The sequence below is a fragment of the Porites lutea genome, chromosome 2 (assembly GCF_958299795.1).
Source record: "Porites lutea chromosome 2, jaPorLute2.1, whole genome shotgun sequence".
NCBI classification, from domain to species: Eukaryota; Metazoa; Cnidaria; class Anthozoa; order Scleractinia; family Poritidae; genus Porites; species Porites lutea.
The window spans coordinates 34157135-34178394 of record NC_133202.1 but is presented as its reverse complement, the minus strand read 5'-3'; the positions used below and the strand labels follow the sequence as shown (position 1 = coordinate 34178394).

Below are 21260 nucleotides of genomic sequence, written 5' to 3'. Positions count from 1 at the left end.
GGTATTTATGCCAAATATCACGTACAAATCATGCTATTATTTGTATATACTACTACCCACAAAAGGTTTGTAATTTTCACATGTAGCATGGTATTTCAAATTAAGCTGAAATACCACTGCTCTTAGTCAATCAAATTGCAGAAATTTCTCATGTAGTAGTATAAATTCTGAAATTTTTAAACTGTCGTTAAATCTTTCCCTTACGCATTTAAGGGCTCAAATTGGTTGTTATAAATTAAAAGGAGATTTGAGCCCCATAATGCTTAAGGAAATATTTCGCGACAGTTTGAAAATTTCGAAATTTACAAGGATTTGTATCGAAAACCATTCAAGCGTGACTGGGTGGCAAAAGTTATTTTGCTCATACTAATCCTTTTAATTTTCGGTGGCCGTTGCAACCGTTGTTGTCTTTTCCCTTTCGCCCTTTTCTCCCTCCCTCCTCCCCTTCACCTTTTTGCCCCTGCCACGCAGGCTGTACAGACTTGGACGTAGGTGGGGGGGGGGGGGGGGGGGGATGGCTGAGCCTTCTGGTTTACTAACTTCGTTGAGTACCCCTAGGGACAACTCTTTGCGCCCTATGCCTTAAATGTGTTAATTTTGTCCGAATCTGTCACGAATGAAACTGGAAGATATGATCAAACTTCCCACAACGATCAGATTCTGCCCTGTTTGTAACTCTGGTATATAGGCCTTTCGAGATTCTGCTCGGCAACTTTTTAGCAACTTTTAGGATTCTGAGCAACTTTTTTGTCAGAGAGCAACTTCTAGCAACTTTTCGGAAAACTGGCACTTTTTTGGTAACTTTTGGGCTTTTTTGAACCAAAATGCTGAATAACCCCCTTTTTGTAAATAAACAAGTTAAAGGGCAACTCTCGGGAAAATTGACCCCGTTTCTTAAGCTTTCTATGGTTTCCTTATGGCCTGTAATATACCTCTCTGGTGAAATTTTCGATATATCTACGAACCTGATTTTTTTATGATTTTTCGAAAACTCGCCTTTTGCCGCCATTTTGAAAACACTCCGATCTCGATGACGTGTTTTACGTCACAAGTGTGGAACACGAATTGTTTTGGGAAGATTATAAGAGAAAAACGCGCCACATTTCTCTTGCGAATAAAGGAGAAATAGAGCCTCTACTGTTATATTAACGTTCAGAAAATGCATTTCAATGATGGTTCCTGTTTCTTACAATACCTCGGCATTAGATTCGGTGATTTAGATTTTTTTCTGTGCTTTTTTTGGTAGTGTGATTTTGAGACATATCGACCCGAGGTCAATGTTTGTCAACAGCTGAGCTAATAATCTGCACCGTACAATTCAAAGAGCATTATTCCTAAAGAAGATTTAAAATTCTGAAGCAACCATTAATGTTACCTGATGAGTGTTGATGCCCTTCATTCTTCATAAATGACTTTACTTAGCTAGTCCCGGGAAAAGCTCTGCGTATCTTTGAAGAGAACCCCGTCACGGACCGCCCTAGACAACCCCGACCTGATTCATGATACTGACCTTTTGTGTTTTGATTTTAGTATGTTGTAATCTTGTCTGAAATCTGCTGTACCATCCATTTAGCCCTGCTCCTAATTCACTCCTCGCCGAAAGTTCCGATTTCATGATCACTATTATTTTGAACGATTCCCTGCCAGCAGAGGTCTCTCACGACGAGAGAGACCTCTGCTAGAAGGGAATTTGAATGATGGCCTAATGTAAGAATCTAACAAGTTATTAGAGAAGCGCTCTCGAGATTGAGGCGTCAATCTATTGCGAAACCTGTCCACTATAAAATTGCCGCGATAGCACGCTTGCCTCGCTTCTTTTGCAATACTTCTCTTTGGGACACAAGCAGGAAAAAAATCATTAACCCGTATTTAAATCCCCGTTGCGGTACTTATGGAAAACTCCTTCAAAGACAAAAAACGAAAATGGGACCGAAAAAGGAGAGAGAACCAGGCAAGCGCTGCGCGCAACACCAACAGAGACGGAGTAAGTCTCCACCAGTTTCCCATCAATGAAACCTATCGGGGCCAGTGGACCGCTTTTGTCTTAGCAAAGAGGACCGACGACTGGACGCCGGGATCTGGTGATATTTGCAGTTTCCATTTTACGCCAGACTGTTATGAAGGAATAGGTGCGAAACTCGCAGGGTTTGCTAAGAAGGCTTGTCTGAAGAAGACGGCCATCCCCACAACTCAGGCCAATCCCACCCCTGAACAAATCCAGAAAGCTCGTTCTCTTAAGAGAAAACGTCCATCTGTGGCAACGCGAGGTGATTCAAAGCGGCAAGTTCAACAAAAGGGAGATATAACGCCAAAAAGTCGTCCAAAATGATTTAGTCGAGCCTTGTCTAAACTTACCGCTCATAGGGTGAGTATTAATTTTGTGTTTTTTGTTTAGATAGCTTGGCATGAATTAAAAGTTTCTAAAATATCATCAAGATAAAAGATCATAATCAAAACGCAACAGTGAGCCTTCAAGATACAATAATACAATTTACTGAAATCAGGCAAAAGGTTATGGAGCACGTGCACCAACAGAAAACTGCTTTTACAACGTTAACGTGTCTAGTTTCTTTTTTTTCTTAAAAAAAAAAAACATTTTTTTGTCTATGATAGCTAGTGACAGCCATAAGAAGACGCGAGAAAAAGAAAAGACCACTGATAAAGTACCGGGACCATCCACAAGTGACAACAGACAACCAACAAGTAACAATCAACCTGAAGTTCCCGAAACAACGGATCTCGCACAGCCCTCAACGAGTGCATCTGGTGACACTTCGTGTTTAGAGACTGGTGCAGGGCAAGAAGAACGAAGTCAGCCTCGGGAGTTTCAAACAGCTAACAAGGGAACTCAGAACATTAAAATTAAAGTTACAATTCTTCTCATGGGGGCGCCCCCCACGAGAAGGGAAAAGCCCTGGGAACGAGGTTGGGGTAGCCTTTTGAGCCTGTGGTCGCCTGTGGACTGTGTGTAAACAAAATGGCGGACGCAGCAGCTTTTCGCTTCTGGTAGATCCAGATTGTGAATCTGTGATTACATTGTTAATTGTTATCGCACGAAAACAACAGTCAGCTAGACTTGTAAACCAGATTGTTAAACTTACTGTCTAACTTTTTGTAACTAGCCACTTAGATTCAACTAAAGGTTGCCTAAGCTGCTGTAACTAGTTACTTAGTTGTACCTCAATGTTGATGACAAAGCAATTTTTATTAAAATTAGACATGCTGTCTTAAAAATATTCGAGCAACTTTACAAGACTTACAACACCTTTGAGCAAGTTTTTCAAGTTTGAGCAACTTTTGAGCAACTTTTTGGCATATTTCTTAGCAACTTTTTAGCTTTTTCGCAGCAGAATCTAGAAAGGCCTACTGGTATAATTGAAGACGAATTTCATTTTCTCTCATCTGTCCAAAGTATTCAATCCCAAGGGGAAAATTTTGTCAATTTTAATCAGCTATCTTGCACAGAATAAATAATTAAAGTGATGAATTCAAAGAACTTTTCTCTAAATTCACTTTTTGTTAAAATTTCATTTATCTTACGTAATAATTTGTAATTACGGAATATAAACTTTCAAATCATACTGATGACACTAATGTCTTGATTGATCACTGTAATCGTTGTTCTTTTTGTTTTTGTTTTTGTTTTTGTTTTTATTAAAATAAATAATAAATAAAACTTTAATAAATACTCCCAAAAAAGGTTTTTCAGTACCTATTTACAAATATAAATGCAAACTATATCTAACAAGCTAATATTGTTAAATGCTAACTGTCATACAATCATTCATTCATTACAAGTTTCAGGGCTTTCTTAAAGGCCTTTACAGTTGTAGCGTTTCTAAGGTCTTCGTCTAACGTGTTCCACAGAGATACTGCTCTATAGGCGAAGGTTCGTTGGCCGGTGGCAGACCTGAATAATGGGATTTCGAACTTCTCATTATTACGGGTTGTGCGATTATGTACAGAAGATCGTTTTTTAAACTTAGTGCATAGGTATTCAGGAGCTAAATTGCTGGCACACTTATAAGCCATAACAGCGTCTCTGAATTTGAGCATCTTGCTAACTGGAAGCCACTTGAGTTCATCAAGTAATGGCGTCACGTGGTCATATTTCCGAGCGCCGCAGATAATTTTGCAGGCGAAATTCTGAATAAGTTGCAGCTTTTCAATGTTCTTAGATGAGGTATTAGACCACACGGTCGAACAGTAGAGCATTTTGCTAAAGACAAGAGATGTAATAATTAAAACCAAAGTCTTCCTATCAAAACAATATTTCACGCGGTTGATCTGAACCAGTTTAGTCAAGCAAGAAGAGACTAAGTGAGAGATATGAGTGTCATAGGTCAGGTGTAAATCTATGTATACTCCTAGATCTCTTGCTGATTCGACAGCCATAAGAGTCTTTCCAATAAACGAAACAGTAAAATTAACTGAATGTTTACTTATCATTTGCTTGGTGCCGATCAACATGAACTTCGTTTTCTCAGGGTTTATTAACAAATCATTTGTGCAACACCAGGTGGCAACATTGCGCAAATCATCTTCGAGCTTGAACTTTGCATCAATGACATCGGCTACGGAAAAAGATAGCAAAACTTTAGAGTCATCGACGTATGACTCGAGCTGGCAGAATTGAGGAGCGCCTGGCAGATCGTTTAGATAAATACAGAAGAGGAGCGGCGAAAGAATCGCTCCTTGGGGGACTCCGTGTGTGATTGGTAATGGATCTGATAGCACAGAATCGATACGCACTGATTGGGTCCGGTCTGAAAGGTAGCTGCGGAACCACTGAACTACGGCGGGTGAGGCACCTACAGCGGAGAGCTTCTGGAGTAACTTCTGATGGCAAATACTGTCGAAAGCCTTTGAGAGGTCGAGTAGGACTAATGCGCTTATTTCCTTTTTGTCCATCGCCTCTAAAATTAGATCCGTGGTGTAAATATTCAAGGTCTCAGTTGAATGGAGTGACTTGTTGCCGCTTTGGTGGGATGACAAGCGGTTACGTGACATCAGGTAGGTGATAAATTGTTCTAGAACGATTTTCTCGCAAACTTTAGACGCAACATTAAGTAGTGACAATGGCCGATTTTATTATTCCTATTAATATTAGTATTAATCGTAACTTAAAGCTTTTGAAATACTGTAACTGTGTATAGTTATGCAATCTCGCGGGCTCACAAAATCTCCTTGAGATCGATGAACCGAGCCGAGTGGCTTTGGGGACGAAAGTGTTCACGGGAACTATGTGGAAGTGACAGCTTGCGAGATGGCCGAAATGGTAAGTATGGGTGCAGTGTATTTTATACATTGATTTTCGGATGTTGCCACACATTCTCTATAGATTAGATACTTCCGCACATTACCCTTCCTAGCAGACATTCTTAGGGAGTATTTCCTCTGTAAGGGAGGCTTAACCCGTTCAGAATGAACTCGATCACAGTTTACATATATAAGTTTAGATATAAATAATCTGGTAGTTTTGAAATACAGTAGAAGCTTTCCTTGCGCCCACTTTCGTAAGCTACCGACTCTAGTTACGTTTAGAAATGTGAAAACCGTTTGAACATATAAACTCTGTGACCGTATCAGGTCGTTTCGCCCGAAGGTCGGTTCGCCCGATAGCAGTTCGACAAGACAAAGTCGATTCGCCCGTAGCGTATTTGTCGTTCTTTAATCCTGAATAAAGGGAGCAAGCATGGAAAGACAGTGACTGCACAAGTGGAATCCAAGGGCAACTAAAATAACATCTCGAAAGGTGTTTTCACCATGTTTTAGAGTGTTGTATGTCATGGGACAGGAGTACATTCCCGTACATTCCCGAACTACATTCGGGAAATGTTTTTACTGCGAAGCAATGGTTACAGCCTACGGGGCCATCTTAAGGTTGTTCTTCCAAGACCGACCTCATCTTATATGCAACATTCTTTCACGTACCAGGCTGGCAAACAATGGAACAATCTACCAGACAAAATAAGGATGTCGGAGTCCCTCTCTATTTTTAGGAAAAATTTACAAAACATACAGTTGTCTTCATCGTATGACTGCAACTGTGTATTTTGTAAATAGACAATCTGATTACCAATATTTTCTCTTTTTAAATTATTATAATTTTTTTTTTTTAGTTGATTCAATTTCTTTATTTCTTATTTTTATTCATCACTTGTACATGTACATTATGTAAATTATCACGTAATTTTTATGGCACATTTGCATTTAAACGAGCTATTGCTCATATGCGATATGTGGTTAAATAAAATTACTTACTTACTTACTTACTTACTCACCCGACGGAGCCGCTCGACAAAATACCCGCTCGTCAGGCAGAATTTGAGCTAGCTGGAAGAAAAAAACATTGGCTAGTTAGCTGGCTGGGAAATCTGAATGAGCGCCTTGCTAGCTGAAAATATGAAAAATTTATGCCGGTTTTGGCTGGATAAAAAGGTATATTTTTTCTCCTGGCAATCGCACTGTAATTTTTTATATGGATATTAGAGCGGGCGAAGCAAGTAAGTGCGCGTGGAAATCACCCCACGCGAGCTGTGGAAATGACACCTTTTGCCTGTGAAAACGGAAATTTGTTTGGGTGTGTAAGCAAAACGTCCTGCTGTGAATACCTTGTAAAAGATACACGTAGTGAGAAAATGACACAGTTGAGTCAAGCACCGCTCACCGCTTTGTTTGTAGTCGTTTCGCTGTCGATCTTTATAGAAAACACTTTTGTGTGTTCGTGTTTTAATATGCCTGTCTACATATCAGCTACTGGCCTACGTTCTACTTTAAACCTGATGTTAAGGCGGCCAAAAGGTAAGCAAAATGGTTGTGTTTCTTTGTCAGGTTGCCGTGCATGTGTATCGAATTAAGAACATTCGCTAATGCACATAAATGCCATCAAATATTGAGACGATTGAATACAAAAACTCTCTCCAATAAATAATACACTCTGGTCTCTTAGCGGAGTGAACTCAGAACTGATTTCATTCCGCATGCTCGTTTGCAATGTTGTCCAGGTTTGCGCGCTCAGGAATATTTCCGTTGGAACCAATTTCTCTTTTGTTATGCGCTCACCGGGACTGGAGAAAATGCAAGGGGTGACAGGCCGCACATCTATACCGGCGTGAAACCTTTTGTAAACCTTTTTATATTTTAGCTCTAACGAGCATGTCCCTTAGGGATTTTCCTTTCTTGTAGGAAATGATAGGTGGTTCTTTGAAAATTTGGCGAAGTAACGGTTGGTTTTGTATAAGATTCCAGTTTTTCATTAAAACTTCTTTTAAAGTAGACACTGAGGGCTGGTACTGTGTCACAAAAGGCAATATTTCTTTTTCCTCCTTGTTGTTGTGTTTCAGGAGAGCAGACTCCCTCTCTGTGAACTTTATATCTGATAGAAGGTTTTCTATCATAGTTTGTGGGTAGCCTCTGTCAATCAAGCGTATTTTGAAATTTGAAATATTTTCCTCAAACGTAGATTTTGAGGAGTTTGTTCGTAGGATTCTCAAGGCTTCTCCTTTGACAAATCCTTTTTTAACACTCGGCGGGTGACAAGAGGTGAAATGTGTGTACTGGAAGGTTTCCGTTTTTTGAAAATGTGTCTTTACATCAAGGATAGATTTTTCCTCGAATCTTGTGCCTTTGTATACAATCGTGTCTAAAAACACAGTCTCAGTGTGAGATATTTCGGCCGTGAATTTGATAGTTGGGTGATGTAAGTTCGCTTGTTCGATGAAGGCTTCGATGTCTGGTTTACTGATGTCCCATAGGGAAAAGATATCGTCAATGTAGCGTTTCCAAACTGTAGGTTTAAAAACGGTTCTGCTTAGAATTGTCGTTTCAATATGTGCCATGAAAATATTGGCAAAAGAAACTGCTGTCTTTGTACCCATTGCAGTGCCATGGGTTTGTAAGTAGTGTTTTCCATTGAACTGGAAAGAATTTTCTTTGAGGATTAGTCTAAGCATTTCCCTCAGGTAATGTGTAGGAATAGGAGGGTTGTCTTTGTAGAAGTTTTCATATGCTTTGCAGACAATTTCAATGCCCTCGTTTTGTGGTATATTTGTGTAAAGACTTGTGACGTCCATCGAAACAAGAAATGTTCGTTTTTTCACCTTTGTGTTTTCAATAAAATTTATGAAGTCGGTGGTATCTTTAAGGTATGATTTCTGTATTTTTGATATTGGTTGCAGTAATGTATCAACAAAAGAGGAAATTCTGTCTGTTGGACCATCGCAGCCGGAGATAATTGGTCTCCCTGTAACGGTTGGCTTGTGAATTTTCGTTAGAGTGTAGAACTCTGGTATTCTGGGTGGATTAGGTGTTTGAGATAGCCATTTTCTTGTCATGTCATCAATATGATGAGAAAATGCAAGGGGTGACAGGCCGCACATCTATACCGGCGTGAAACCTTGTGTAAACCTTTTTATATTTTAGCTCTAACGAGCATGTCCCTTAGGGATTTTAATGAGAAAATGCAAGGGGTGACAGGCCGCACATCTATACCGGCGTGAAACCTTGTGTAAACCTTTTTATATTTTAGCTCTAACGAGCATGTCCCTTAGGGATTTTATGAGAAAATGCAAGGGGTGACAGGCCGCACATCTATACCGGCGTGAAACCTTGTGTAAACCTTTTTATATTTTAGCTCTAACGAGCATGTCCTTTAGGGATTGTTTGTAACTTATATTTAACTACACACATTATGTAGTGGCACAAAGAAGCCAGTCAATTGATTGGTAAAAAAGCAACATGCTAATGGTATTGAAAAATATTGAGCTTTAAAATACTCTCCTCTGATATTAAAACTACAAGTGACATTTATAAAGCGATTGAGTTTTAAAACGACATTCAAAGGACACAGCATCATAATGTATTTAAATCATGCTTAGACGTGATAAATACCCAAAACCAGTGTCAGATCTGGATATCTTTTTAAAAATACTACGTGCTGTGTACAGCTAAACATTGTTCTCTGAGATCGCGTAAACCTAAACTTTACGGAGATATGAAAAGCAGTTACTCTAAGATAACAGCAGCTATGGAAAAATTATTATATTTTTGAGTAGACATATCTGATAAACGGGCTACAAATTCAACAGGAATACGCGCGAACTGAATAAATTGTCTGTTGAACATTTTAAAGGTCCTGCTCAACTTACACAATTTTCCCTCGCTGAACAAAAACTGTACCGAGCCGTATCTTGGTCCGCTATATAGAAGCGATATCATCGTTCAAATTTTAAACTGTAAGATCCCTGAAAGAAGTCTCCTCAATGGAGCAATATATAAAAGGTTTCAAAGGTTTTACGCCGGTGAAGATGTGCGGCCTGTCACCTCTTGCAAGTTTTTACGTGTAGTGGTTAAGTGTAGTCGCGTCGAGTCGAAGATGCCGGGTTCGAATCCTACTGAGTTGTACGTTCCTTCTTTCTTTTTTTTTTCCCGTTTTTTGTGTTGTTGTTTTCTATAAATATATAGCTAAATAACTGTTACTTAATAAAGTGCAACAAACAGTAAGAAAAGTATTGTGTTTCCAGAGAAAATATCGTGCACCGTATATTAAATATATGGATAAACGATCTGAATTTCTATTATTTCCTACAATTTACTGTGGGAAAACCAGAGTTGATAACCACTTGATCATTTTCTAAACAACGTTCCCACGAGTTCTTTCTATAGACTGATAGTAATTATTCTAGTACTTTCCAACATGTAAATAGGACATTCAATGTCATTTTTTATTCTTTTAAGTCTCACTGCCTAACTAATGCCAGTATCAACAGAATGTGCCGCAGCATTACTATCTTTTAGATACCCTAGTATATTATGTAAATTTGACGTAAAACAGGTCTTGCCTACTGACTTACATGTTTTTCTTGGCAATGTGTTAACGAAACTTTGCTGGCTAGCTCATAACTTACTTCTGCTACTGCTGGCTGGCAAACACCGAATTCCCTTTCACTCTGGCTGGGATTGCGTAATTTTTGTTTTTTTAACCTTGCTGGCTGGCAAAAAACCGTCAAACATGATTGCTGGCTGGGATTTTTATTTTCTGAAAGTCTTGCTGGCTAGCAGTGAAGAGCGGGTATTTTTTTCCCAGGAAAGTTAAATATTAACATGGGTCGACGTAAAAGCACTTTGCTAGCGTTTACGACATCGTATAATCAATTTTGCGAAAAATGTTCGTTGGGTACTCCTGATGGGACGAATCGACTAATGTATTTGCGACCACGACCACTTCATTGAAGCACAAGCTGGTTTTTTGCTTCTTGATAATCTTAAAAATCAAGGAAAAAAAACTTGTAAGCGATTGTATCGCAGTTAGTACTTGCATTAAAGGATTTTTCTCGATAATATATAGAATAGTAAAAAACTGACTAAAACATAGTAACCTTCTGTATCATGCGCGGGTACAGTAAACTTAGCAAGATGAGGTAATGATAGAAAACTAATCAATACTCTTGTTAAGAAGCCACTGGCTTAAACACATTTATATACAAAGCTTTCTATTGAAATCTGTCATAAGCGACCACTCTCACATTAGTTTGATTTCCATGGTCGATTACAGAGCTCATCATAACCTGAGCTCTGGTTATATCTCTTATAAATATACTGAGATAATTGTTTATGATTTACGAGACTCACAAGAGCTTTTGCCGTATGATCAGTGTACCAGTGTTAAGCTATTCTAGCCAGCGCCCCAGAGGGCTTGCTCGCAGGCTAACATAGGGAACAGTTTCGCACACTCGTTTTGCAGGATCGTTAAGAAAGTGCAAAGAAAAGCTCTGCTCTTGTTGCAGTTTTCTCAACTAAGTACATACGCCACAATTTACTGACAGATTTAAATAGATTTCGATTTGCAGCTGCCTTCTGTGTGTATTCAAATTATTACTGACCTGCCTTTTCACGATGTATAAGCGGGACCGAAAAACAGTTCACCATTTCGCACCACACGCCTCCACTAGTTGAACTCCTCGAACATGTTATGCAGAACTGTAACTTGAGGTTTATAAGCTTCTATAGAAAGCTTTATTACTACTGCGAAGTTCAACTTGTTATGTGGTTCAATGACAATGAGAGTAGGACTAATATTAATTTAAATGTTGGAGACGATGTTTGAGGGTCCCTATAGGTTTTTTGGGATCTGGGATTTGGCCTTTTTGGAACCAAGGATTTGGGATTCACATATCACTAGGAATTCTCCTCGGGTAGGGATATGTAGGGAGATCACATATTACTGTGATGGCACATTGATATGTGTTCCCCCGAACACATGTACCTAGTGTTAATTATACATTGTACTCGCTATCTGTCTTCTCATTGGCTAAGAACCTACAGCTAATTTTGGAAATCAGCGTAACCTACAAATTAGTTAGTGATTTTATCTGCTAGCAGATAACTGACTAATTTGTGCAATGCATGATTTTCGAGAGCAATGTCAAATTGGTTCTATGCGACAGTGTATCTGCAGTTATTTATTTAAAAACAATGTATAATAAAACAATTATTAGATTTGGTTTTTGTGATATCCAGAATAATCAAAGCCTCGGTAAGTGTTATCAGCCTCAGCCTTCGGTTCAGCTGAAAACACTTATACCTCGACCTTGATTATTCCGAATGTCACAAAAACCTCATCCAATAATTATTGTTTAAAATGTGTTTCCCCTACAAAGAATCACATATAACTAGCGATGTGCATTCCCCTATGTGGAAAACACATAGCACTAACACACTAGTCATATGTGTTTCCAGGTAGGACAACACACATCACTAGGGATATGTGGTTCCCATGAAGGCAAACACATATCACCAGTGACAGAAGTAATCGGCTCCTGACCAGTGATATTTGTTCCCGGGTAGGGGAACTCACATCACAAATTGAAATGTGTTTCCTGCGTAGGAGAACACGATCACTAGTAATATGTGTATCCCGGGTAGAGGAACTCATATCACGAGGAATTGTCCCTGGGTAGGGAAAACTCATTCCACTAGGGATATGTGTAAGGGGGGAACACATATATTACTGTGACGTCACAGTGATATGTGTTCCCCCGTGGAAATAATATTCTGCTCATGCGTAAATGGAACCATGCTTTTTTCCTTCTTGCCTTTGCTCTTTTATTAGGATTTCAAGTCCTTAAAGACTGTAAGAGTATTATTAAAATTCGTCACTGAGTTTAATTGATGGATACATTTTGTTCTGAAACGGTTAACTTTATTTACAGTTTAAAGTCAAAAGAATAAATTATTGAATTGAAAAGAAATTCATTTGATCCCTGTCAATACTGAACTCAGTTATCACAAAATATCGTAATTTGTCTGTTTATTATGCCTGATGTAAATTTTTTAATACCTTCAACCAACAGCAAATTCAAGGGCAGTGTCCTGGTTTGCTGGAGGTTTCATTTTTGTTCACGTAGATCTCAAAACTTGTAAAAAAAGACATACACAAATCATTTCCCTGTTCCCACTTGTTAATTTGTTTGTTTATTTGTTAGTGTTTTCCAAGGAACTGGAGTAAATGTAGGTTTTTTATAGATTGTGCTAGCATAATTTTTGGCATAATTCATCATTAGGAGCATAATTTTCCACTGCTTTTCGAAAAAAAAGCACTGCTAGCATAATTTGTCCTTTTACCTAGTTTTGCATCACAAAATTGTCAATTATTGATCATGCAACCAAGTTTTTGCAGTTCAGTGTTATACAGGCAAATTTCAGTAACAACTCGCTCATTGTCACATCATGAGATCTGGGTTGATCAAGAAATGATGGGCTCCTGAGACAAAAAGGGGTCGCACAGGAAGTGACCCAGGACCTTTCCTCTGGTCTCAACACATGCGCATAACAAGCTCTGTTGACTCTTTGCTTTACCTGTCTATTTCCATCTATCACTACAAATCGACCTCGGAGGAAGGGGTACTCAATAAATGTATCTGCCCCGAGGTCCTACCCTTTTATATACCATTTTTCACGAAGAAGGTGTCCCTTTCGTATACCTTCTATTGACAAATGGTACCTCTTTCACATACCTTGTTTAGAACTTTTCATCTCTTTTCAATGCTATAAATGCACTGTCTTTTAAATAGGAATCAATCACAAAAATAGAACGTTTTCTCAACCTATTAAAGCCATAAAATTCATCTGTTAGCCTTTTTAGGTCCTTTAACAGACCCAAATGACCGATTTCCCTTCCTTTTTTTGTAATTCAGTGAGTAAAATCCTTACCCTTACATAGACTTGAATCCTGAAGAAGGCACCCCCTTTGGGCGGAGCCTCCCCGTATAGGCCATCACAGGGAGTACCCCCTCGGAAAATTGACTTTGTAAGACAGTAATAACCGGGGAGTTTATGATGAATTATGCACTAGTCTCTAGTTGTAGATAGGATAAATGTACGTGTTTGTCATTTACGTGGAACCCCGTTAATACGGCCCCATTGGGCCAAAAAAAAATTGGCCGTATTAACGGAGTGGCCGTATTAACGAGGGGTTTTTTTACAAGAAAATGTATGACGGTTTTTGCCAGGCAGCCAAAACCACGTGGGCGTACCAAAAAAAAATATGAGGATCTGGATATTTTCCAACTTCTCTCTCAATCTGCAGCATTCTTCACATCATAATCAGCCTCATTCAATATTTGCTTAATGTTTGCTTACTGCTTACGCAGTGACTTTTACTTTCGCTTTTATCTTATTCTCGGTTTTCACTGTCACAACATCCAAAATAAAAATGCAAACAATTCAATACAGAAAGTCTAAATATACAAAAAGCCTTGCCAGAATCAGGTCTGTGCACTATTTCATATGCGAGATATTCAGAAAAACGTTGTACCCAAATTTATAAAGCTTTGTTGGAGACGCCATGCCGGTGTCCCTTTCAAGGGTACAAATACTTCTAGAACAAGAACGCTCTTGAAATCCGCTGTTAGGCTTCGTGCAAACGGACGCAACAACTCCCAACATTGTTGCGCCAAGAATGTTGAGAGTTGTTGCGTGTATGTTGGCAGTAGTGTGCAAACGGATACAACAACACCCAACAATGTTGAGACCTGCAGTGCATCGTGGGAAGGATACAACCCATAAGTCTTTGAAACTGAAGATCATTTCTTCATTTTCATTTCATTTCCGCAGTTCATATATGATTTATTTCATATATCATTAACACTCATAAGTCTTTGTAAACCATGCGTAATGAGCGTGCGGGGCCCCAACAATGTTGGAAGAGCGGTGCAAATGGATGCAACATTGTTGCGCTACGTTTCGTCGATCACGGAACAAAAGGAATGTTGGGAGTTGTTGACTGAAAAGTTTGACTGGTTTCAAACTTTGCGTAACAACATCCAACAACATGCAACAGGGTGTGCAAACGGACGCAACATGTAACATCCAACAATGTTGGGAGTTGTTGGCCAACAACGTTGTATCCGTTTGCACGGGGCTGTAGTCTCGCTTGCCTGGAGACTAGATAAGAAATGAGGAGGTGATTAATTCTACACGGAAGAGGATTTACTCGCTGAAGGTTTTTCACTTCTTGCTTTAATTTATCGAAGGTCGAAAAAAAACGTGATGAGAACATGGAGTGTCATTTCAATCATCGCCGAAAATAAACCGCATTCTCATCACAAGACTCATTTGCATACAATGAAAGTCACGATCACGATCGACGTTTTGCTTCTTTTTCTTTTCGACCACTGAAGTGAAAGACAATTCAAGCAATATTCATTCGATAATTCGAGCAATATTCATTTGATGATTCGAGCAATATTCATTCGATGATTCCAACAAAATTCACTCGATGATACACGTGACCTATCTTCCATATTAGGAAAGAAGGCTTGGCTACTGAGTACACAAAATAGTGTAAAAAGGGGGATCGGTAGGCTACACACGACTTTTACCTCGTGCCAGAATGCTGCTTGTTCCATTGAATTTTTTCTCCTGGGTTAGATTATGCTCTGGAGGAAAAAGTTTTGACCGAGCAAATGTGATCAGTTTCCCGCTTATTTCATATTCAGAGGTCATGACACGCATACTGATTTTCTGCGGTTATTGTTTCTGGTCGGCATGATTTGCCCTCTGATGCAAGAGCATTTGACCTCTTTTGAAATGTAAAGCTCTTCATTGCGGCTGAATAAGGGTTTTAGTTTGTTTAATTTTCTCCAAAGTGCCTTCTGGATCTGAATATTCCAATAAGCGATTTTCTTTTAATCCGTGAATGTGATGGTTTCCTGCAATGTTTTGTCACGCTGCGCCCAGCTCGTTAGCGTTTTTAGCAGGATGTTAAATTCTCACGGAAAGTGATTTACAGATCCAAATCTCGAAGAATGGAATGCAGCTTAAACTGAAGCTACATCAGCTGTGGAGAATTGAGATGTGACTCAGTCATGATGGCTCTAAAAGCTATGATTTTTAAACTCCAGCTTGTTTTTCTATGGATAATGTGAGTCGTTGGACTGGACCACGTAGTTCCTCCCTTGGTAATAACTTTTGAACAAACTTAACAGTCTTGCGACTGTTCTGTTATTGCCACTTTGTGATCAGGTACATGGTCGATGCTCAGTAGCCAAGCCTTCTATCCTAATATGGAAGGTAGGTCACGTGCATCATCGAATGAATTTTGCTTGAATCATCGAATGAATCATGTCTTTCTTGAATCATCGACTGAATTTTGCCTGAATTATCGAATGAGTTTTGCTCGAATCATCGAATGAATACAGTGATTGAATTGTCTCATAAATGTAGAAGAAAATCGAATGCAAATCAAGGCGAGTAATCGAATGTTGCTACAAGTTTATCGAATGTACTGAACAAAATCAAATATATTTGAGTTTTATTGCCAATTTGTGGAAATTATCAAACGCACATACACGACATCGAATATTTCACATTTCGGCAACCATACACTTGTTCGATTAGTAATTAACGGGGTCAAGCGATAGAATTCGTGGACCGACCCGTTCCGGAAAAGCTCTAAATTTAATCTTTCCTAAGCTTTCTTCGCAAAACAGCCGTGGCTTCGTTCTCGCAAAGTTTCTTATTCCCAGTTTCCACGGTCTCCGCTAGGAACGCCTGGGAGCATGATTCCTTTTTGTGTCCTAAATACGAAGAAAAACGGCTTGCAGATTATGAGTCTCGCTGCTTACGCAAGCGAGACTAAATACAAGAAATGTTTAGATAGCAAAATCTTCCAAAATCGGTTATGTTTTTAACCCACATAAGAGCTTTCCTGGTCGTCAGCTAAATGCCGCGTCACAGCGGCAAAAGCCTGAAAATTCAAGCGTCCTCTATCGCAAAACGAAGAACCCTTTCGAACCGAGAATTTCTTTGTATAAAGGTGGTTTGGTGCTGGAATACCACATGAAAGTAGAAACTTAGATAGTTTCTTAGAGAATTGTTCCCTTCGGTAAGGCCGCGTAAAAACAGCCCACTTCCAGTTCAAGCGAATAACCTTATTATCACTTATTTTTGCGAGACTTAATTAAGTTTTCCGTCTGCTAGGAGTATACATATTGTTGTGAAGTATTTTAAAAGTTATTTGTAAGACGAATCTATCTTATCTTATCTTTCAAGTTAAGTTTTTGTTTCATTGAGTCTTCTTTTTGTCCACGTGCTGTTTTCCTGTTTTGATCTTTTGTTTCTACTTGTACTTGAATTTATGCTTAACTCGCGAATTTACTTATTGCCATATTAGGAATGTTATTCGCTTGGCATTGTCAGATGTTAGTTTTTAACAGGTGGTCGGTGTTTGTGGTGTTAGAGCTGACCTTCGTTCTTTGGTACTTGTCAGTTGCGGCTGTGCGTAGGCTAATCTATTCCCTAACAATAGCAAACCTGTTGCAATGTTAGCGATAAGATATACAATAGAAACTCTTCCGGTCAGGTAACCCAAACAACTCCAGCTTTGGCTATAAAATCTGCTACTATACTTGACCTAAGGGAGGAGAAGCAAGTAGAGACGAGTAGAAAAGTAGAAAAGAGTTAGAAGAGTAGGAAGATTAAGATTGTTAGCAGAAGTCAAATAGGAATAAAGGCCAAGATGTAAATCAGATTCCTGGTTCCTCATCGTGTAGCGAGCGAGTTGCTCGAACACACCTCCACAATATGAATAGGAGGGTTGAAATTTCAGTTAAGTGCAGATATGTTTACATCTTGGTATTCGGCCGAAGTTCCGGAACAGATGGAGGCGGGAAACAGCAATGATGACATTGAGGTCGATTTAAGGCTATCTGTGCTGAAGCAATAACAAGGTCTTACAAGCCACCTGGTCCCAGTTGTTCAAAAGTTGGATAGCGCTATCCACCGGATAAATCGCTATCCGATGGGTAAGTATTTCGAAAACTTATTGCATTATCTGCTGGATGGTGATTTATCCAGTGGATAGCGCCATCCACCTTTTAAACACTGAACTGGGGCCAGGCTGGTATGCCTTTTCAACCACTTGACAGGCAGTATGGGAAAGCGGCACATTGCAAGAGGATAGAGCAAAGCGGGAATATCCGAACTTGGTCAAGGAAAGACAACCTTATCGCCTGATAATCCATTTGAAAATATTCAGGAGATCCTTATCTAAAAGCTAATTGGCAGCCCCATCGAGTTAAATAGTGCCTCCGTTGCTTATATCGGTGTACTTTTAAAAGATGTTATGTTGCTGACATTGTTGAGCATTTAATTTCAACCAGTTGCTTGTTTCGTTTTTATTCCATTATGGTTAAATAAAATCATAGTCCAGAAATGGAAGTTTAAAAAAGGAGCGCCATTGTACTTGATTCGCGAATTTTTGTTACCTTCAAAAACGGTGATGTGACAAAATCGCGACTGAATTTAAGTGCGGCAAAATATTTCTATTCCAAATTCGCGAAAATAAGTGATTATAAGGTAATGTACAGATAACGTTTCAAACATTTTATCCCCGATTTTATTTAGAGGCATGTAGGGAGACGAACAGATTTATAACCTAAAAGTGGTTCTCTTTCCCTTACTAGGAGCTTTCGCTTGGCTTTGATGAGAAATCAAATATATGGCTTCAGCCCTTTTCAGTACTCATTAACTGCATGTTTCCAGTGGAGTACGTGTATGCGGATTGGATTTATTGGCAAACAGCCAGCAAAGTAAAGCGTGCAGATCCAGAATCTCTGACAAGTCCAAGTGAACGCGTTAAAGATGCCGGAAGTCGAGTTGAAGGATTTTGCATACCTCGGGTTCTTTTCACGAAAAGTAATATTGATCAAAACACTAAACTTGATTTTAAGGAGCACTGGCAGCCAGACTTTGATGGGATGACAGAAAATGACCCCTTTGTAGAGAACGATGATAACAAGATCATACCTATCTTCATCACGGAACATGCAAAAGACGATCCGAGGTACGTGAAGCTAAGGCTAACAAGTGAATGGAAGGATCATCGCCCTCGCTATAGAAATGTTTCTTACCTCCACCATGCATTTCTGTTGCCTTCAGCTGATCATGCCATGGCTGGCATTAAGAGTGAAAAGACATTTGACGGAGAAAGTGGCAAGTGGTCCTACAGTCTCCACGGGCCTGTACGTAAACTTCAAGGTGGTGGGTTTGTAAACTTCGAGGAGGATGACGCCGCTGTTTTCAAGTACCCGGATGCTTGGCCCGAGCCAGCGATGGAATGGTTGGTTCGACCGCGCCCAAGTGGCTGGCCTTCATCTGAACTGGTCCAGGAAATATTCGAATCCGGTTGCCATTTAGCTCCCGTTGGTAGGGGAAAACGACTTGAGGAGCCCGTTGATGTATTCAATTACTGTCGAAACCCGGAGGCCACACTGGCCAACTCTTTATTACCCAGTGCGACGGAAGACAGCAGCGACAAGTGGGTGATGGATGAAACCGAATGGCGTACCTCATTTTCCTTGGGCGAAAATAAACTCGGGAAAAGTGTGTCACCCGTGCAACGTCATGTAATGGTTTTGCTAAAGATGTTAAATAAATTTTACTTTCCTGAGGTGATTTCAACGTACTACTTGAAGAACCTATTGTTTTGGGAGTGTGAGAAGAGAGGTGAAGTTTTCTGGAGGGAGGAAAACTGCGCAAACTGTCTGCTGTTCATGTTGGATCGCCTTCAAGAGTGCTTGGAGTCGTGTCATTTGGCGCATTACTTTATGCCACAAAGTAATCTCTTGATGTACGAAGACCCGTCTAGACTGAAAGAAGCTGCTGTTCAAGTCGCTGAAGTTAGATGTAATATACTGCCAAAGACATTCAACTTGTTACGAAAGCTCCAGTTCCTAACTTTTCAGTCTCAAACCTATCTTAAAAATGTTGGTTTGCAGTTAGAAGAGCATTTCGCTAAAATGGAAGACAAAAACCTCGCGGAAGAAGATCGGAAGCAGCTTTCAAGTGCTATACGCTCAATCTTTGTCGGCAAGTGCAAAGATGTTGTAACAAGTTTACAACGGATTCTCTCTATGGAGCGGGATGACATTGAAACGCTGATAAATGTGTCATTATATGCCTACCAGTCAATTCTTGCACGAAATCTCTGTGCGTTGTGGTTTCTCGACAGTAGTGAAAGCAAAAATCACAAAGCACTGGAAGACGAAGAATTCAACACATTTGTAAGGCAGGAGGTTCAAGATCTTTGCTTGAATGACGCATTTTATGCAGTGGTGAATGTCTTCTTCGAGAGGGCCAAGAAAGGATTGGAGCCTTCTTTAGCGATACCTACCACACGAATGATGGAGAAGCTGAGAGAGGAAGAGTTGAAATCAGCACAAAAACAAGTAGAGGAAGCCAAAGCGGAATTATTAAAAGGAGTGTCGCAATGGCTAAAGACCAGTGATTTGAAGTTAATTGCAGAGAAAGCTACCAAGAAGCTAAAACAAAGGGGAGAGGGTTTCTTTCCCACACAAGAGGACATAAAGAATGCAATGGACGAGGAACTTGCAGCGCTCTTTCAAGAGAAAATGAAAGGAAACTGACGATGTCGGCCAAATAAACTCTCTTCGACAGAGCTAACTCTGTTGTAGCCCGCATGCGTAGATACGACGCCTTTTTCGGGTGGAGGGAAGCGACGACCGGAATATGCTAGGCTGCGTGCGCAGGCTAACATAGCCTGCGTAGCATGGCGGTTTTGTCGGGAGAACTACTGAGCGGCGAAGCCGCAAAAACGCACGCCCAACCAAAACCGCCATGCTACGAAGGCTAAGGCTAACAGTGCTGTTAAAATGTAGAAATAGTTATCGAAAAATTAGATAAACGACAGACGACGACATCGAATTCCTCCTGTTTAACAGGTGTTTAAACTGCTCATAACCATGCCCTGTTTCCCTAGTTTTAAACGATTTTAACCATGCATACCGTCAACTGCCGCTTGAGCTTATAACACCTGGACTTACACATCTTCGTAAGGGGTTTTAGGGGGGATTATAAACGGGGGGGCTTACTCATAATTGGAATAGAAAAAGCGCTTCGAAACAAACATGTACAGGTTTTTAATTAAGGGTCAAAACGCCCAAGAGAGGACAAAGCTTTATAATCTCTTGAAACCTCATAATAAATTGAATTCGAGAAAGAAAAGCTTGCTTGGGGGCTAAATATACTAGGAGGGGAAGTTGGGGGGGGGGGGTGCTCATAATCCGGGTATTTTTTTTGTTTACAGGTAGATGGGCCTATCCCCGGGGGGTTCATTAGTAGGGGGGCGCTTAAAAGCGGCTGCCTACGGTATTTCAGTAACCTAGAGTTAAAGAGATACAAGGTAAAAAGAGTACCATCAAATAATTTCAAATGCTTTATAAATGTTGGCATAGCTTATCCCAGGGAATATTTACCTTCCCGAAACACGTCATTGACGAAAGGCGCGATTTACCATGTAGCCACAGCAACCGTGATATTTTCACTTGTGAAGATATCATGTTTTCGCACGAAAGCTCACCTGGTATTTCACTGGTGTTTAAATAATGATTTCTCTTGCACTGTCCAGAGTATTCAATCCCAAGGAAAACATTTTGTCAATTTTAATCAGCTATCTTGCACAGAATTAATAATTAAACTGATGAATTCAGAAAATTGTTCTCTAAATTCACATTTGTTAAAATTTATCTCATTATGTAATGATTTACGTAATAATTTGTTATCAAATCATATCGATGACACTAATGACTTCATTGATCATTGTTTTTGTTTTTGTTTTGTTTTTTTGGATTATTATCTCTATATGTCGATGTTCACGTCGCCTGAAGCGACTAATTGTTTTAGTATAATTAGATTGATGATTGTTCGAGAAAATAAAATTATTGATCAATTTCCGACAC

At 39.6% G+C, this 21260-nt stretch overlaps 1 protein-coding gene across 1 annotated transcript; it reads left to right on the top strand.

Annotated features, from left to right (window-relative positions):
• Positions 1-5209: 5209 nt before the first annotated feature.
• LOC140926903 (uncharacterized) lies at positions 5210-20007 on the top strand. Its single transcript, XM_073376578.1, has 2 exons — positions 5210-5278; positions 17967-20007. Exons 1-2 carry the CDS (start codon positions 5267-5269, stop codon positions 19926-19928), a joined length of 1974 nt encoding a protein of 657 aa, XP_073232679.1. The 5' UTR covers positions 5210-5266; the 3' UTR covers positions 19929-20007.
• The last annotated feature ends 1253 nt before the right edge of the window (positions 20008-21260 follow it).